Raw genomic sequence first — 20,772 nt, 5'->3', positions numbered from 1 at the left:
TAACAGTAGACGTTCCTAAGTGTAGTGTAACAGGGGTCGAGTATGTAGCAACCCTGGTGCGGCAGGAGATAGGTTCATGATAACTGGGAAGAGATTTCTTCAAACAAGACTGCTTGAAGTACTGACAATAATTTGAAAAGTCAGGGCATGCTGTTTCTTGTTTGCCAATCACAACATTCTTCACATCAGGTGCTTTACATCTGATGTTTAACATCTGTCTTTGGCAGTATGTAAACTGTGGTTAGGGTCACAGAAGAGAATGCACTTGGTAAGGAGAACACTCGGCACTTAACTATCAGATGTTCCAGGTTGGAGGAAGCAAGAGCATGGAAAGACCAGTGTCTGAGCACTGCTAAGAGTTTATCATGAAACAACCCACCCTCCCACCTTTTGCCTTCCCCAGATGGACATCTGTAGTCCGGTCAATATAGCAACTTGCCCTTAGGTCTTCAGTCTTATTCTCCAGTGTCTGTACGGTTGCAAACAAGGTGCTGGGTAGAGGGTGTTTCATCCCATGGTGTTTCAGCATGTCCTGGCTCAGAGTCCTCCCCTCCTCCCTCTTTTCCAGCCATGGCGGTGTACCTTGGTCCACTTAAGACTGAGGGTTAAGTCTACTGAGACCTTCAGAAGATAGAACCATAGAACATTACAGCACAGAACCAGGGCTTTTGACCCTTTTTGGCTGTGCCGAACCATTTTTCTGCCTAGTCCCACTGACCTGCACCTGGGACATATTCCTCCAAACCCCTCTCATCCATATACCTGTCCAAGTTTTTCTTAAATGTCAAAAGTGAGCCCACATTCACCACTTCATCTGGCAGCTCATTCCACACTCCCACCACTCTCCGCTTGAGGAAGCCCCCACTAATGTTCCCTTTAAACTTTTCCCCCTTCACCCTTAACCCATGACCTCTGTTTTTTCTCTCTCCAAGCGTCTGTGAAAAAAACCTGCTTGCATTCAATCTATCTATACCCATCATAATTTTATGACATTGCTAGTTCATTAAGAAGGTTCAAAGGTACATTGCTTAAAGGGAAACTACCGGCTGTAGATTGCAGTGCGAGTAGTTCAGAAGTATATTTGGAAATTTGTCAGAAGCCTGTAACACATCACAATGGTTTATCAGTGCCATCTTGAAACATCAGGACAATTGGTTAACTTGGTTAGCTTGTCTGTGTTGGGTAGATCTGCCAGTTAGTTAAGAGTTGCTCAAAAGGATCTTGCTTACAGGACCATGCTAGTTTGTAAAGATGCCCTCTAACCAACCTTATACTGTGCAATGATTGTCCATATTCACACTTCACCTATGCATATTGTCTAGATGGATCTCATTCTTATAACCTGTGCATAGGGACAGGCCGGAGCAGTTCAATCTCCAGACACAGAATGATGTTAAATAACAGAGTAATGACACTCACTCAACATTTTAGGAACAGCTTTCCCCCCTTGATATTACATGAACCCATGAATGTAACCTTACTCTTTTGATCCCTTTTTGCACTTTTTAAATGCTTATTGTAATTTACAATAATTTCTCTATATTGCACTGTACAGCTGCTGCAAAATAACAAATTTCACGCCACATGTCTGTGATAACAAACCTGATTCTGACTCTAATTCTGAACTTGGTAAAGGCATTTACCTCAAATAAATAACATTGCTTGTGCCCTCTGAACTTCTGATCCATATTCTCTGTCTAGCCAATGTGTGCTGAATGCCACAACACAATCACATTCTGCACGTTCATACTTGAAAAGTCAAACCTCAACCCTATTGACCAACATTATATTCAACATGCTGTTACTGCTTCCCACTCTCCACCCTTGAAATACATATGTTCAGAAATGATCAGTCTGCATGGCTTGCAAAGCAAAGTTTTTCCCCATATCTTAGTCCACATGACAATAATAAAGTAATTACCAATTATCAACCTATTCAGATTTGCTAACTGCTGGAGGTATACAGTAGATTCTGTGATTATGAACTTCTCTGTTCTGACCTGTTATGTACTTGTATCACATTCCATCGTGAGATTGATAAGGACTGGAGCACATGCCTGGACAGACACTAATCTCAATCAGACATCTTAATGATTTTTACAACATTTAACGGCTGGATACAGTACTGACAAACAACTCCTTATATTGAAAAGGATACCGCCATGCTGCAACCCACGAACAAGCATGTTGAAATAAAAACTGCAACTGGCTACGACTTGTTTCCCTTTTGACCACGTTTGCACCTAAATTTGCAGTTATTAAAAAATAGCACATAGGCTTCTGGTAGGTTTGTGATTCTCATGAATGGTACGGTAACAGGCATTCAATGAGTAATGCACACAAAATACTCAGCAGGTCAGGCCACATCTGTGAAAAGGAATAAACAGTTGGTGTGTTGGGCCAAGAACCTGCATCAGGACTGGAAAGGAAGGGAGAAGATGCCAGAATCAAAAGGTGGGGGAGGGAAAGAAAGACAAGCTAGAGGGTGATAGGTGAAGCCCCCTTCTTTTCCAGACATGACGAAGGATCTTAGCTCAAAACGTCGACTGTTTATTTATCTTCATAGATTCTGCCAGCCCTGCTGAGTTCCTCCCGCATTTTGCGTGTGTTACCCTGGAATTTCAGCATATACAAAATCTCTTGTGTTTATGCATTCAATGAGTTGCTTCCATGATGAATTCAATCTGCTTCAATATGCTTGGAAGTACTCACTATAAAACATGCTCAGTTGTTGAATTCTTAGGTTTGCTGCCTTGTAGAAGGTAAAGAGTGAGAATAAAGGGTGCCATTTCTGTTTGGCAGCCAGTAATTAGAGGTTTTCAGCAGGGTCTGCTACTTCTCACATTATACGTCAGTAATCTGAATGACAGAATTGATGGCGTTGTGGCCAAGATTGCAGTTGAAACAAAGATAGGTGGAGGGGCAGGTAGTGCTGAAGAAGCAGGGAGTCTGCAGAAGGATTTGGAAGATTAGGAGACTGGTCAAGGAAGTGGCAGGTGGAACGCATCGTAGGGAGGTACATGGTCATGCACTTTGATAGAAGGAATAAAGATATACACAATTTTCTAAATGGGGAATGAATTAAGAAATCGGAAGTCTAAAGGGAATTGAGAGTCTTAATGCAGAATTCCCTAAAGGTTAAGTTGCAGGTTGAGTTAATAGTATGGAAGGCAATGTTAGCATTCATTTCGAGAACACTAGAATATAAACCTAAAGATGTAGTACTGATACTTTATAAGACATTGGTCAGACCACATTTGGAGTGCTGTGGGCAGTTTTGGACTCCATATCTAAGAAAAGATATGTTGGCACTGGAAAGGGTCCGGAGGAATTTTATGAGAATGATCCTGAGAATAAAGGATTAATATCTGAGGAACATTTGATCACTCCGGGTTTGTACTCACTGGAGTTTAGAAGAATGAGGGGGAATCTCATTGAAACCCACCAAATATTGAAAGACCTAGATAGAGTGGATGTGCGGAGGTTCTTTCTAATAGTGAGAGAGTCTAGGACATGAGACCACAGAATACAAGGATGTTCCTTTAGAATCAAGATGAGGAAGAATTTCTTTAGCCAGAGGACCATGAATCTGCAGAATTCATTGCCACAGATGGCTGTGAAGGCCAGATCATTAGGTATATTTAATGCAGAAGTATATAGTTCTTGATTTGTAAGGGCTTCGAAGGTTACAGGGAAAAGGCAAGAGAATGGGATTTAGAGGGAAAATAAATCATCCATGATCAAATGCACAACAGACTCGATGGGTTGAATGGCCTAATTCTGCTCTTATGTCTTACTGTCTTAATTTTATGTTCATTAATGTCACAGCAGTTAAATCTGACTATGGGTGGAATGGAAAATGGGTGCAGGGTCTGGGGCCCTTGTATGTGGACTGGGTGCACAGTGGCTTTCGGCTAGTGAGCCACTGGGATTCTGAATGGAAGGAAAATTAATTATTAGAGTTTTACTATAAATGGTAACATGATTTGCATGATTATGTGGATTTCAAAGAGATGTCTTGTAAAGTTGTGAATTAAGTCTGTGGTGTGCTTTACAAGTGGGTGGAAATTGAATTAATTATATATGGCTAAAGATGATTAAATGAACACTGAAGAGAACTGGTAGTATTTGTATTATATGAACAGATAGGTCTGTGGTTGTGATGATAAATACAGGTGAACCTCAAGACTACATGCTTAGGCCCTGCTCTATCCTTTTTACACCCATGTCTGTGTGACGAGGCAATGCTCAAATTTGCCCATGACATCTCAACAGCAAGTTGTTTCACTTTAATGGTACCAGCTCAGCCTCTGCTTCCCAATTTCCATCACAATAACTGTAGTATCAGAGCAAAGAAAAGTTTAACATCAATAAGGAAACCAAGGGGAAAAAGTAGACTCAATCTCCATTGAACACAGAGACAGAATTATCAAGTACTGCTGCCATTTGATCCATTGTATATGTCACAATTTAATGAAAGTTCAACTTAATTAACTACATTCCATATATTTTCCTTTGAGTCCTGGAAATTAATTTATTTTTCTAAATTTTATTTTACAGATGCAGTGCGGAACAGGCCCTGCAGCCCCAGTAAGCCACACTGCTCATTCAACACCAGCCCAGTCACAGGACAATTTACAATGACCAATTAACTTACATACTGATACGTCCCTGGACTGTGGGAGGAAACCAGAGCACGTGAAGGAAACTCACTCAATCGCCGGAGTGAATGTACAAACTCCTACAGACCATGCCGGCATTGAGTGCCAACCTGTAATAGTGTCACACTAACTACTACATTACTCTTCTAAATATTTAGTCAATTTCTATTTGAAAGTTCAAAGTTTGAAGTAAATTTATTATCAAAGTACATTATTGTCACCATATACAACCCTGAGATTCATTTACTTGTGGGTATACTCAATGAATTCAAAATAGAATAATAACCCCAATAAAATCAATGAAAGACCATACCCACTTGGGTCTTCAACCAGTGTGCAAAAGACAACAAGTACAAAAAGAAAACAAAAATAGTAATAAATAAGCAAAGAGCGTCAAGAATGTGAAATGAAACATCCTCGAAAGTGAATCTATAGATTGTGGGAACATTTCAATGATGGAGCAAGTGAAGTTATCAACTTTGGTTCAAGAGCTTGATAGTTGATGGGTAATAACTGTTCCAGAAGCTGGTGATGTGAGTCCTGAGGCTCCTGTACCACCTTCAGGAAGGGAGCATGAGAGCATGACCTGGGTGGTGGGCATCCCTGATGATGGATGCTGCTTTCCTGTGACAACGCTCCGTGGAGCTGTGCTCAATGATGGGGAGGGCTTTACCAGTGATGGACTGGGCTGTATCCACTACTTTTTGTAGGATTTTCCATTCAAGTACATTGGTGTTTCCATATCAGGCTGTGATGCAGCCAGTCAACCTATTCTGCTCTACACATCTATAGAACTTTGGCCATGTTTTAGATGTCATGCTAAATCTTCACAAGCTCCTAAGGAAGTAGAGGTGCTGTTGTGCTTGCTTTGTAATTGTGCTTGCATGCTGGGCCCTAGACAGGTCCTCTGAAATATTAACACTGAGGAATTTCAACATGCTGACTCTCTCCACTTCTGATCCTCTGATAAAGGCTGTCTCATGGAATTTTGGTTTCCTCCTCCTTTCAGCTGCACATGGCATAGTGGTTAGCACAATCAGAGTATAGTGCTAGCAATCACCGATTGAAGTTCGATTCCTACCACTCTGTCTGTAAGGAGTTTTTACATTCTCCCCATGAATGTGTGGGTTTCCTCCAGGTGCTCTGGTTCCTTCCCATTTTCCAAAGATTTATGGTTAATGTTAGTGAGTTGCGGGCATGCTACATTGGTGTTAAAAGCAGAGCAACAGTTGTGGACTGACCTAGAACAATCCTTGTTGATTTGGTTTGAAGCAAATGACACATTTCACTGTACATTTTGATGTTTTGATGATAAGTAAAGATAATCTCTTTAACCTTAACTGTCTCAGTGTAATTTACAGCAGTGTTGGGCTGACAATTGTTGCAGTTAAATCACAGATTTTAATAAATATGTATCTCATCTTTCTTTAACAGAATAAATTACTTGCAACTTCTGAGAATGGTCAAATAGCAAAATACAATGTACCAAATGCTAAAACCTGAAGTAATATTTTTAAGTGTGGGTTGGTGAACAAACATTTTAAATAATTGCAGATTTTAATAGCCAGTAAATAGATGTGTGAAATATCTGCGTCTTTTCCAAAAGTCGTGGTTATTAAACCCTCTATTATTGAGTTGGCAGGGAAGTTCTTTTCGTCTGTCTCAATGTTGTGGTTTGAAAACATTGGTTGTGAAACCGTGAGTCATTAATTAAAGGGATTGCAGCATATAAAAGGCAACAGCAGATAAAGGCTCAGTGAGAGAGAGAGAGAGAGATAGAGACATCATCAGCAGCTAAGTACCAAAGCTTGTCAAGATGAAGTCACTTCTATTGACTTTCGCTGTACTTCAGGCTTTCCAATTCTATGCTGGTATTTAAAATTTAGAAGTTATCTTTTCATTAAGATGCCATGAAAACTGCTTTCTGAATGCTGACTGAATGAATTCTAGGAAGTTCAGAACAGGCAGGTTACTATAAATGCTAAGTACCCTTATTGCTGACTTATTTTACAGCCATCCCGATGTTTGACTTCCTCCCAGCCATTGAAGATGCACTGAGGCAATCCATTATACAGCTGAACAGTGACACAGCTGGTGGTTACCTGTTTGCTGTCATCAGTAACGAACTGTTGCACGTAAGTATTATTTAATCAAACAAGACCTAATTTATTCTTCATTTGGGTATTTATTTTGTTTGACCTTCTCTTCATATTTGTTTTAACTCTCCCTCATGTTCTATTTCTGGCATTCAGCTGCTGTCGCTTCTTTACTATTTCACACAGCTGCAACGTACATTTCTTACATAACATACCCTGCAACTTATCATTCAGTCTTCTGTCTCCTCCCCTTCGGTGTTCTGCACATGTATTTACACCCACTATTTCTTTGATCTCTTCAGTTGGGATATCAAATATTAATTAATTCTCTCTTCTCTCTTTCATCTGTCTTCCTTAACTTTTGTCCCAATGATTCTGTTTTTCTTTCCCTGAGGCTGTTTCCTTTTTAAAAATTTAGTTTTGTGAAATAAGTAGTGTTTTAATGGTCTGAAATGGCAGTGGATTATTTGATAGTCCATTTGAGGTGTTCCTTCTGCACTGGTGGGGAGTTCACATGGACTACAGGTTTGCTTCTCTGTTACAGTGCGGGACTTGGGGAGAGAACATTCCAACATGTAAACTGAGCTTCTAAGGTACAAAATAGACCTCAGTCACTAAGTTCACCTGAAGGTAGACGGTGAACCTGGCAAGTTCCTTTTTCTATTTGTTCAAGGTATTGAGGAGCTTATCTACCAAGGCTTGAAGAACTGCTAGACATTTGATTTAGAAACTGCCATAAAATCTTTCAAAATCTTTAAATAGTTTTGTGGTAAGGTTTCTCCCTTCATCATCCCTTTCCTCCAGCCATAAAAAAGTTCCAGTCAGCAGATGGCTGGAACATAACTCACATTAGCATTGTTCATTGGACTGTGCCTATCCCTTACTCCAGATGCTGAAGAGGAGGTGGCAGTGCAGTGAACAAGAGTAGTGGAAACGGAGTTGCTTATTACCTCAAGGCAGCAACAATAAACGTAGCACACTATGCTCACAGAGTGCCTGCTGCACAATAGACATACAAATAGATCTATCTTTCTTTAATATTTCTGTCACCCTCATCCCTTTTCTGCTTATTTTCATGATTTTCTTAATAATCTATCCCTCTAGTTTTGAACTGGAACTTTGCATCTAGGCTTCAGAATTCCCCTTTGAAGCTCCCTATCACTTTAAGTCTTTCTTGTTCATTTAACATGTTCACTGAATCTTACTTCCGTCACCAATTACTATCGCAATCTTTAAAAATGTCTCTAAGTAACTCAAATCTAGTTCCCTGTAATGCTTGTCAAGTAAATGAGAGTGACTAACATATATCCACAGCTTCTTTGAGCCAACTTCAATGTGAGTTATAATCCTTGCAATGCTGACCTATCCATATTGTGAATTGTTAGCAAATTCAATGCCTTACTTACAAATAATTGCTGCAGGTCCTTTTGAAAATGTGCAGTTTTATTGACTTCAGAAGATTTTCATTTATTTTAATAAAGCCGGCAACTCACATTTGATAAATCTCTATGTTTTATCCTTTAGGTTACCCCATCAGGACAAAATGATTTATCTGTGGACCTGAGGTTTACTGCAAGAGAGACCATCTGTCCCAAAAACAGTGGAGCAGAGATCGAAAACTGTGAACTGAATAGAAGCCCCTTGGCTGTGAGTATTATGTTTTTTAAAAATGTATTAACCTTAATTTTGTGGTTATAATGATGAAGAAACTGTGTACAATTGTCCTGATTATACTGTGAAAATGACAGCATATTCAGAGTGCAAGTTAACATTCTGGAATTGCCATAATGCTGCCTTGTCCTCCATTAGTTGAACAATGCAGGACCTCAAAAGAGAGCAAATACTTAATTGGCTTGAACTTGTTTTAGGGCAGTATGGGGTCAAGCAAGGGTCTATATAAGCATATTTATTTTTTTGATTAACTACTGAAGTGCAGAGAACTTCAAAATATTATTTACGCAGTAACCCTGGAAATGAAATTATTGTTAACTGAATATTTAATGGCATAATAGCATACTTTCTGGCAAGAGCTTTCTGAAACTGAAAAGCTGACAAATTTCCTTGGGATAATTATTTCAAAACTTTGTGTTGTATTAATGAAATAACTAAATATTGACTTTAAGTGTGTATGGAGTTTTAGTTGATATTTTAATTATAAGTTTATGTCGCATCTTTATTTCTATTTCTCTAACACATTTTAAGATTAACAAAGTGATTGTAATGATCAAATGTGACTTTGTTTGTAGCTTTCTTGTCTTTCAGTGGGTTCTAGTCCTTCTCCAGGCAAATGCATAAAACCATGTAGAGTAGAACACTGTTCAACTGTGCTGTTTTTCCAATGAGATATTAAACCAGTATCCTGGTTATTCTCTCTTGTGGTTGTAAAAGAACATCATCAGAGAACTAATAATTTGCTCCCTTATCCCATGTTGATCATTACTGGGGTAGAGTATATGGCCAATATCACATTGTTGTTTGTGGGAGCTTACTCATCACGTCATTTTCTGTATTACTGTAGTAATTCCACTTTAAAAAAACCCCAATTGGGTATTCAACATTTTGGGATGCTTTAAAATGCACAACATAAATGCAAATCTTTATGTTACATCAATATACTTATTCCTACTTTAAACCACAGGAAATGGTGACATGTCACAGCAGCGTTGACTATTCATTAGGAACGTTTGTCGATGTTTTTCTACATTGCAAGAATGCAAGAGGCGGAATTGTGGACAGCAGCAGTGCATCCTCCTCCTTTGAAAGCAGTGAAGAGGTAAGCTGCAAGTTTATTCTGAATGCTAGTTAATATTTGCATGGTATTTATTGAATTGCATGAAGTAAAATCTTGTTCTTTGCTGCAGATGAGATATATTTTTGCTACTGCTCATTGACAAGTTCTGAATTGCTCTTCCCAATTTACATAAATGTGTCCAAGACCAACTCATTTCTAATCAATCAAATCATATAAATCAAGTTTAGTTTAACATTGAATTTTAAATGTTTGCCAAAACATCAAACTGTTTTAATTGAATTCATATAATGAAAATTGGGTGGTTGGATGGAGATACGCCTCTACCAAAGGAGCTGTAAGACACTCCTTCCTTCCACTAGCCAGCAGGCCACCCTTGGGCAAGGTGTAGCACTTGCTTATCCCCCTGATCTGAGTCACGTGAAGGTAGTGGATGGTCGTATGAGCAGCTGGTGCACATCACAGGTCCTAGTTATGCGACCACTGGTGACAAGCAGTCAAGCTTTGTAGTGATAGTGATAGTGATAATGAAATGATAATGGCTGAGATCACCCATCTTGTAACAACACTGCCCAGAAGAAGACAATGGCAAACCACTTCCGTAGAAAAATTTGCTAAAAACAAACATGATCATGGAAAAACAGTGCATAGCACATAACAACAACATTGATAATGAAAATCACTTAACATTTTTAATTGTATGTTTTAAAATGGCAAGCACCTCCCTGTGAAAAGGTACAGTGATATACAATCTTAACTCTGGAAGCGTGATTCCCAAATCTGATCCAACCCTAATCCTGTGATCACAGCCCTATTGTTTATGGTTGGTAATGGGCCAGTTTGAAACCTGACCTGCTTTCAAACAAAACTATATAGTAAGGGTGATGGTGGTAGAGGGTGTGAAAGCTAAAGTAATATCCAAAACTGCTGGCAATATTCATTAGCTCTGGAATTTCAGCAAAGGTGAACAGAATTATGTCCAGTTGTTGAACCTATGAGTACAGTTTTAAAGAGAATAAAGTTCAGACAAGGTACAAACTTCTCTTCATGCCACAGTGTTTTACCTCCATTGCAGACATTTTCTGGAAGTCAGCTTGGTGGATAGGCTTGCTTTAAGCTTGTAGGTGCACATTGGGAAGGAGTCTCCAAATACAACTGGTAGAACGGAGAGATGCTTCATTCACAGATGGTCTAATAGGGGAGCTCTTTCCAATGTATCTGACTCCTAGCAAGTAAGTAAGCTTGGAAATCAATATTCCTGCGTCACAAACACTTGCTTTCCCTCTAACGCACTGTCCATCTCCCTTCAGTCGTTGGTAATACCAAACTCATGGGAAAATCCATCATAGAGAAACTAGAAGAGCAGCTTCTAGGCTCATCAAGGGATGTAAATGATCAGCTCAGTTTGAATTGGGATTGTTTTAAGTACCTCATCCACCACTCAGAAATCCAGGGGGATAAGATTCCCCCAAGCTGTGCCATCAAAAGTTTAACATTGTATTTGACACAAGTGAATTTACCTGTGTAGTTTTAAAGCACTGTACCAGCATTGACAAAGTTTAGAGATAAAGCATGTTATGAACAATTAGAATGGAATGGAAAGCATCTGAGATGGGTGGGGGTATAAGATAAACTTTGCATTCATTTATCCTTTGCAGACTAAAATCTTGGTTAAGGTATTTTGAGGAATTGAATATTATCCCAATTTTGTTACACTATAATGTTATGAATAACTTCTAAGTCAAGCGTGCTATGGAACAAAACTCCTTGTATCTTGAGCCATCGCCATAACTTCAGTCAAGTTTAGGATGCACTTATTATTATATCGATCTCACTCAGATTTGTGTGATTTATTGGGAGATGGAGAGATAGCTGCTGTGTTTAGAGCTTAGGTGTAGGATTACCATACTTTGGGATTGCATGTGGCTGATGGAGCCCATCTGGCCTCTCAGAATGTAAAATCAGTTCAATTACACTGACAGGAAAAGAGATCCTCCCTCAAGAGTATGTGACAATGATTTTACGGGCCTAAAGCACCAAAATATCCTCCCCTGCAATTCCAAAAGAAAGGAACTGATATTTTAGGAGGAAAATATTGGTATTACCCCCAGGAAGCTGTTCTTAATCATCAAACAGAACTATCTGTATTAACAAAATCAAACTAATAAACACAAGGGAATGATTTAGATTTGCATTATTAATCCATATGACATAGAAACCTATTTTGGCTCATTAAATCAATAATCATTCACCGAACAATCCCATTCCCCCTGTAATTTTCATAATTGATTCTCCCCACATTTTATCAATTCCCTCTATTTTCTACCACTCATTTATGGACTAAGTGTAATTTTAAACCATTTAACCTATCAACCTGCGCATCTTTGAGGTGGAGGAGGTAACTGGAATGCTCACTGTCACAGGACAAACACACAAATGGCACACAGGCAGTACCAGGGGCTGTAATTGAACTGGAGTTGTCGGCAACACCGTTCTGACACCTTTCACTATTGAGCACCCTGCATTCGGAGACAGATTGGTGCAGGAATGGGCAATTGGGACTAAATTGATGCCTTCTGTGCATGGTTTTACAAGCGTTCGCCTCCCTCTCCAGCCTATTTGAATTTACAGCTCATGCCAATTGCTCTGCCTTGAAAAGTATTTTCTTCTCAACAGCTTTCCTCACTTCTAATATCAGCCTTGATGTTTTCATCGTAGGTCCTGTACCAGAGGGGACAACAATTTCAGGATGAGTACTACTCATCGGTAAGTACAAATGACCATAAAAATCTGCCCAGTCACTACATGGTGGTCACATAGCCATGGCTCTTCCAGAGCTGTATCCAGTTATCAAGCATCGCCAGGTGCTGAGGGTGTCGACGTCTGAGAAATCCTGGGAGGCCAGTGGTGTAGGATGGGGTGGCAGAAGATCTTATTACTCATTCACAATGTGTAGACATCGGCTCTTTAAGCCACTGTCATGTATGCCCTTTGCACTCGTGACTTAAGTAACCTGGTGGTCAATAAACATCCTCCAGTTCAAAGAGTATGTGAGTTCCTGTCTCCATGGCACAGAGTGGGGCCAATTGCCACATCAGCACAGAACCTTTGGTGACATTCAACATGAGTTAAAAATGCATCATGTGAGGTATCACAGAATGGAAAATCTCATGTTAATATCCAGAATAATGCACCCCACCTCTCTAAAATTCAAATCCCTTTGCTTTCTGTGGCACTGAGTCGCGGCACTTGTTAACTGGTTCTGATGATACCTCCATAGAGGGCGCTATCTGAGGAGAATATTCCGATAGCATGCTGCCAGTTGTGTGGGAGCCATATTGGAGTTCTATGCTACACTTATTTCAGGCAGTGTCTTCCTGAGTTTGTAAGGCCATGTGGTAGAAGTGTCCCAGGCATGTACCCTCATGGCACAAGTCATTCCAAATTAAAAGGACACCTTGTAACTACTGGTACAGTGAAGATATCATCATTTATCAAACACACTCCAACAGCTACCACTTACACATGGGTTGCTAATGGCTAAAGTGACATAGGATGCAACCGTGAGACTATTGGCATTACACTCTCTTCACTCCACTCTAGATCGACTGGAATAGGCAACAACCTGACGAGCGCCAGAGAAAGAGCTCTGCTGTGGGAAAGAAAAAGAACCGGAGACAGAACCTGAATGGGGGTCCATTAACCAAGAAGCTTCCACGTCATAGACAGAGGCCGGAATAAACAGTCAAAATACGTACAAAGCTGCAGAAGTATATACCACGCATGCTTTAAAGTAAGCAGTAGAAGCTAAAACAAAACTAACTGTATCTTCCATTCAGTGATATAAGTTACATTGCTCTTTATGTACAAGTTGAAAGCAAGACAATAAAGCAAATCGATGATAGTGTGGAATGTCCTGTCACGGTTTTGTGATAACTGACATTAATCTGAAAATATCCCAGTCTTGTTCTCAGGCTATGGAAATGAATCATAAATTAATGAATGAAGTTGAAAATATCTCAGACTATTGCCTTCAAAAGATTTCTTGGTAGATAAACCAAATCTGCAACCTAAAATGAAACTGCAGGTTGTATTTATAAGTCATGTAAGAAGTTCTTCTCCTGTTGATGTTCCCATGGTTTGCGTGACCTTTTGGTCGGCTTTGGCTGAGGTGAGGAGAGTGTGGAAAATTGTTTTCCAGAATGTATTCAAAAGTTGGTCCAGAAGACTTTCTGTTTCTTGGCTTGTCCAAGCAAGTTAAATGTCTGAGGTTAGAGGAGGAGGATGGAGAAGTGTAACGATGTGAAGGCAGGAAACTGAAGCAGGAGTCAAGCACTCAGTTGGTGAGTCTGCTCCACCTTTCCACTTTGTGACTAAACTCTGGCCTTGCTCCATTTCCTGACTTCACTCCTGAAAGGACTGGTTATATTTTCAGAGCATGTCTGCTTATTCCAACCTCATTAGCTACTACCCTATCAGTTCATTCTAATAAACCATGAAAAACTGGGACAACTCATCAATGAAACTTCAGAGATCCACGATCTACAATGTCGCTTGTGTGATCAAAGTTCAAATGTAACACATTATCATGATACATTCCAAACAAATGCCAAACCCTTTCACACGTGTACGATGATTAGAATTGCTCACATAGCTTCATATGGGATACAACCGAAGATTAATCTGCCTATATAGAATTTGTATAGACCTCCTTCCAATATTTTCTATTAGAAGTCTAATTGTAAATATGGAAACATGCCTTTAGGTCCAATTCATCAACGTTAATGGATGGTACTTAACCATCTCCCAGTACTTGGTTCATAACCTTCAATGCCTAGGTGATTCAAGTGCTCATCTAGAGCTTTCTTAAATGCTATCAGCAACCCAATTTCAACCACTCTCTGAGGCAATACATTCCAGATACCACTTTCTGGATGAAGAAGGTCTCTTCAAATATCCCCTTGAATGCCTTTCTGCTTTTGCTAAATATATATATTTAGAATTTAGCAACTGGTTTAATATCATCAGCATGCATCGTGAAATTTGTGGCAGCAGTAAAATGCAATACACAGTAATAAAAGCTATAAATTACAATAAATATACAGTATATAACAAAATAAATTAGATAAGTAGTGCAAAAAGGAAGGGGAAAAATACTGAGGTAGCATCAAAGGGTTCAATGTCCATTCATAAATCTGATGGCAGAGGGAACGAAGCTGTTCCTGAAACATTGAGTGCATGTCATCTAGTTTATCTACCAAAGGTTCGCTCTCTAGGTGACTCGCTTGTCCATTCATACCTCTCCACCTAACTCCTTCCTGTCACTTATGCTTGCAAGCTGAACAAGAGCTACACCTGCCCCTGCACCTCCTTTCTTATTACCATTCAGGCCCCAAACAACCCTTCCAGGTGAGGTGACACTTCACCTGTGAGTCTGTAGATGTTATCCACTGTATTTGGTGCTCTCGGATTGGAACACCACTTCACCAAACACCTACATTCCGTCTGCCAGAAAATGCAGGATCTCCCAATGGCCACCCATTTTAATCCCACTTCCTATTCCCATTCTGAAATGTCAGTCCATGGCCTCCTGTACTGTCGTGATGAGGCCACACTCAGGTTGGAGGAGCAACACCTTATATTCCATCTGATATCATGAACACTGATTTCTCAAACTTCCTCTGGAGCTCCTCCCATTTTCTTTCTTCCATGACCTTCTGTCTTCTCCTATGATTCCACTTTCTGGAGTCCTGTATCTCCTTCACCAATCAACTTCCCAGCTCTTTACGTCACTCCTTCATCCCCCATTTTACTTATCACCTTGCTGTTCTTCCTCCACTCCCCCCCCCCCCCAACTCTGACTCCTCATCTTTTTCTCCAGTCCCGATGAAGGGTCTCGGCCCGAAATGTTGACTATACCCTTTTCCATGGATGCTGCCTGGCCTGCTGAGTGCCTTCAGCATGTTGTGTGTGTTGTGTGAACCTCCTTCTCAATCCCTTCAGAATTACTACATCCTTCCTATAGCCTGATGAACAGAAATGCATAGTGTACTTCACCTGAAGTTTTATAAAGTTGCAGCATAACCCCCTTACTTCTGTGTTAAATGCCCTGACTGCCTTTACAATCTGAGCAAAACCTTTGAAGGCCAGCATCCCATATGCCTTTCTAACTACATATGCAACATGTGTTTCCACCTTCAAGGATTTATGGACGAACTCCAATTTCCCTTTGTTTCTCAATATGCCCTAAGATGGTACATCTGATCCTCAATACTCCTGCATTAGTATTCTTAGTCCTTTTATTAAAAAGGATGGCATTCTATTCAGTAGATCAAAGGCAAGTTCATTGTTAACCAGCAATGGTGGCCCATTCTTTTTGTTCTAAATGCTTCTTAGACCATTTAAAGGGTAAGTTACTTTTATAGCTTGTTAAGCCACAGTTTCTTACAGGCCAGAATCAGAATTAGATTCGTATTATTATCAATGACATGTGAAATGTATTGTTTTGTGGCATCAGTACAGTGCAACACATAAGAAGATATAAGTTAGAATAAGAAATATATTAAAAATAAACATAATGAAAAAGAGCAAAAACTGAGATAGTGTCCATTCAGAAATCTGATGGCAGAGGTGAAGAAGCTATTTCTAAAAAGTTGACTGTAAGTCTTCAGGTTTCTGTACCTCCTCCTTGACAGACTGGATAGAAATGGCAAATTCCTCCCCTAAAGAATGTTAATGAATCAGAAAGGCCTTTCTGACGATCTGGTTGTCTTACGGTCATCATTACTTTTTTTTAACCCCAGAAGTATTTAAATTTCTCCTTTGTCGTATTTGAATTGAGATCTCTGGATCCAGTCCAGCCCTTTTAACATGGGTTCTGCAACTTAACCATGATGCTGTTGTATCCAGTGATCATCATTAAATGCAACAGAGGCAATTCATTCTTCTGTCAGGTACAATCAGTCTCTCTACTCCCAGACAAATTTTGCCCACAGTAGTTTAATGCAATCCATTAAATCAACAATAATCAGGTCAAAGCAAGTCAACATAAGTACTGTTTGACTTTTAAGAAGTTGACTAGAGTGAGCAGAATCCAGCCTTAGAAGATTATTCTGGATCTTTGCTGGAGTGCACAGATGCCTTAGTTATGAAATAATTATATCAAACCTCATTAGATTCATAGAGTCATTGAGCACAATAGCACAGAAACAGGCCCTTTGGCCTATCTAGTCAATGCTGAACTGTTATTCTGCCTATTCCCATTGTATGCACCCGGGCCATAACCCTCCATTCCTGTCTTATCCATGTACTTATCCAAATTTCTTTTAATTGTTACACTTCAACCTCGTTCTACCATTTCTACTGGCAGCTCAGTCCACACTTGTACCACCCTTTGAGTCAAGAAGTTTCCCTTCAGATTCCCCTTAAATATTTCACTTTTCACCCTAAACCTGTGAACTCTAGTTACAGTCTCACCCAGCCTGAGGAGAAACAGCCTGCATGGGTTCAAACTATCTATTTCCTTCACAATATTGCTTACCTCTGTAAGATCCTCCCTCATTCTCCTGCATTCCAGGGAATAAAGTCCTAACCAATTCAACCTTTCCCTGTAACTCAGGTCCTCAAGAGCTGGCAACATCCATATAAAATTTCTCTACACCCTTTCAATCTCATTGCTATCTTTCCTGTAGGTAGGTGACCAGAGCTGCATGTAATAGTCCAAATTTGGCCTCATCAATGTCTCGTATAACTTCAACAAAACATGTTGTCATTCCGCTGTTTGTTTTCTTCCTCCAGCAGCAATAAATCCAAAGGTATCTGGCTCACTACAGACAGCCTTTTTCAAAATCCATTTCTGAGTCTATTCCTGCAAAACCCTTCCTTCCTTTCCGGTTTTTGTGTTTATCTCTCTTGCTCCCACCAGCCCCTCCCTCCCAACCCTGCTGCTCTACAAATTTCCTGCTCTCTGGGAGGGAAACTGAAAACACTCTATCAATGCAACAAACAAAAAATGTCCCAGTTTCATCTCAAAACTTTAGCTGGCAACAGTGGCAACTGAATGTTTGGGTTGTGTATGACAAAAATGTTGAGTTTGAAGCTGATAAGGATTTGTATATATTAATGCTTTGCAAAATCAAAGGGCGGCTCGGAGTGTTTTGCCACGAACCTTTCCCTTCACAGTATTTCTGTTTATCATTCTTGTCCTCTCAGCTCCTCCCTCCCCATTCCTCCTGCTGCTCTCTGGAATGGAAAATCCTAAACACACTATAAACACAACTAGCAAAAATGTTCCAGTCCCAAACAAATGCCAGGACCTACCACATGAATCAATACAAGTGTTGGCAGTAAGTGGCACCAGCCTAACTGAAACAGCTACATCAGTGGAGAAGCTAGAATTCTTGCTTTAACTCTGAATGGTTGAACGAACACTCACTATCTCTCCAAGGCAATTCTTCTCACAGCCACTTGGGTGAAAGACTAGTAGTCGGTAGTCTAGTGTAGTTTTTTGTGTTGTGTTATGTAGTTCAGTGTAGTTTTTTGCATTGTTTCATGTGGCAACATGGTCCCGAAAAACGTTGTCTTGTTTTTACTGTGTACTGTGCCAGCAGTTATGGTTGAAATGACAATAAAAAGTGACTTGAACTTGTCTTGAACTTGAACTACTGGGAACTTTGACAAAAAAGGCACAATAAATTGATCCAATTTTTCCGCAGAGCAGGAGATCAGAGACCTTTTTGTAAGAAGATAGTCCAGCACTAAAGGACTTCAGCTTTGATCACCAATAGCACTACAGGCTGAGAGCTTCCTATTCCAGATTCCATCATCTCACTCAACTCACTGATTTTGAAATATATTCTCAAGTGTTTATCCAGGCTTTTATTTTGTGATACTAAATGTTGAAGGGATCCTGGACAGGCAAAGGCTGTGCAGGGACCTAAGAGGTGGGAGTACTTCCTGTGATATCATCGCTCTGCAAGACATGCTGACCTTGACCGTCAGGCTGCAAATCATTTATACCGAGCATATATTTAACAAATGCAGTTGGTATTTCTGGAGGTAAACGTGTCCCTAGTTGTCCTGCAATGAGGTTATTCTAAAGAGAGATTTTACATTTATCTTCTCTGGGAACAAGCTAGAGTTTGCAGTGTTTGCTGTTTGAACTTAATCTGTTTGTAAGTTTAACCTGTTATGTTTGACATCAAGAATTTTGACAAATAGCTGATATCATCCAGATGTTTATTAATATCCATAGGGTCTCTTTGGAGTTGCATAACTCTATCCCTGTCAATTTCAGTCATTTGAACTCTTAAATCAGGAGGAAATGCATACCATTCACTTCTACCACTCATCAGAGATGTGAATAAATTTACTTACACAGCAGGGCTTTGAACTATTTTCAGTAATGGGCCAAGTAACAAGAAAAACTTACTGCTTAATAGGGACACAGTTAACTCTGGGCTCCAGGCTCTTGCTTTTGCAACCAGGGACCCTCTCACTGCTTTGATTCTGATAAGCTTTACTCTTACCAGTCTATGTGACACTAATCTTCCCTGTGACTTCAAAGTTAAAGCAATTTTCTCCTACTCTAACTGGGCTTTCACCAGTAGCTTGAAGTCATAGAGTGTCTCATTTTATTCAATTTAGCTTTCATGGAATATACATACATTCTTATGTAAAAGTTGAGAACAATTTAGTCATAACGGTATCAAAACAGATCTTTTGGCCTCCCAATCCAAACCCCTTCACCCCACTCCAAATTCTAGCACATTAAGGACAATTTACCATATCCACTGTCAAACCACACAGCACACAGTTTCAGGGAGAACGTATCGACTCGACACAGACAGCACTTCTCGATAGTACCCAATTTGATGGCACTGAGAGGCAGCATCCCTACTATTGACACTGCTTGAGAAATAAATCGTGATCCCTTTCATCTTTTCACATTGCTTACAGCGGAATGCCTGTTATACCTTAGATTCCAAGAGCATTAATGGAGGCTAACTGGACAGCTGTGCAGGGAACAGGATGCACATTTAAAGATGCCTGTTTAACTCAGAGTAGGATGGGTGCAACAATTTTGCACTTTTCTTTCATTATCATTATTGTATATACAGAGCTTTGTTCCAAGAATAGCTGGAACTGGCAGGAGAGCAGTAATTGAAGCTATATCTGCAAATCTTAAAGGTCTTTGGCATGTAGCGACTGGTTGTTACAGTAAACTTCCACAGTTTTCCATACCACGTTCAACACTTTGCATGGAACACCAGTTTATTACACTGATAGGATTGTACCAAATTCAGCATGTGAAGCTCTGAGCCTCTAGGGCTAACAGTTGCAGTGACTTGCTTTCCGGTGCTGTCTGTGTACAGATTGCATGTTCTCCCTCTGACCACATGGGTTTCCTTTCACATTGCGATTGGAAGGTTATTGACCAGTGAAAATTTCACTTACTTTGGAAGGAATGTAAGGGCAATAGGTGGGAGGGAAAATAAGCAAGGGAAATGCAACTTCACAGTGAGGCAAAATAGTCTCTGGGTTGAAATAGCCTTTTCTTTCTGTTGTAAGGATCTAGGGAAAGCTCTCCCTCTTAGCCCTGTCATTCAATTGCATTAAGGTCCCAATCAAAAGATGTAGGTGAATTATTAATCATGTAGAAAACTATCAGTCAACCTGGCTGCTGACCTAGAGTATTTGAACACTTAAGAATCATGAGGCAAGAATTGAAAATTCACCCCAAATTGGAAGCCATTTGTTGATATCAGATTGCATAATTCACAGTCTCGAGAGCCCACATGTAAAATGGCTACAGATCCGTTCAGACAACTGAAACCCAAAATGAAGCAGCCACACCTATCTCTAGTGGATATCTATTTTAATAATGTGTGGTGTGATGCAGAAGAAGTCAAGTCAAGTTCATTATCAGTTAACTATATACCATCAAATGAGTCATTTCTCCAAAGCAGGGTGTAAAGCACAGTAGTACATATAAAACTTATAAAAGTTACAATAACTTTAAAAAATAAGGATAAATTCCACAGAGGAATTATGCATAAATAAACAAAGTAAAGTGCATAAATTAAATATTGTAAGGTACAGAACAGATTAGCCAGTGACACTTTGAACATGTTGTGGCAGGGAGTTCAGAAACCTGAGGGAAGGAACTGTTTCCCATCCTGACCGTTCATGTTTTTATACATCAGAGTCTCCTGCCTAATGGTAGAAAGTCAATGAGGATGCTGGATGGATGGGTGGGTTCCTTAAC

The 20,772-nt window shown here is 39.8% G+C and overlaps 1 protein-coding gene across 1 annotated transcript; it reads left to right on the top strand.

Annotated features, from left to right (window-relative positions):
- Positions 1–6,371: 6,371 nt before the first annotated feature.
- Positions 6,372–18,154, top strand: LOC132392764 (secreted phosphoprotein 24-like). The gene is made up of 6 exons (XM_059967085.1): positions 6,372–6,532; positions 6,675–6,796; positions 8,282–8,404; positions 9,396–9,530; positions 12,225–12,272; positions 13,110–18,154. Exons 1-6 carry the CDS (start codon positions 6,478–6,480, stop codon positions 13,245–13,247), a joined length of 621 nt encoding a protein of 206 aa, XP_059823068.1. The 5' UTR covers positions 6,372–6,477; the 3' UTR covers positions 13,248–18,154.
- The last annotated feature ends 2,618 nt before the right edge of the window (positions 18,155–20,772 follow it).

This window comes from Hypanus sabinus, chromosome 4 (genome assembly GCF_030144855.1).
Source record: "Hypanus sabinus isolate sHypSab1 chromosome 4, sHypSab1.hap1, whole genome shotgun sequence".
In the NCBI taxonomy this organism is placed as follows: domain Eukaryota; kingdom Metazoa; phylum Chordata; class Chondrichthyes; order Myliobatiformes; family Dasyatidae; genus Hypanus; species Hypanus sabinus.
The sequence above is the reverse complement of the archived record's forward strand: the minus strand, read 5'-3'. Positions and strand labels throughout refer to the sequence as shown.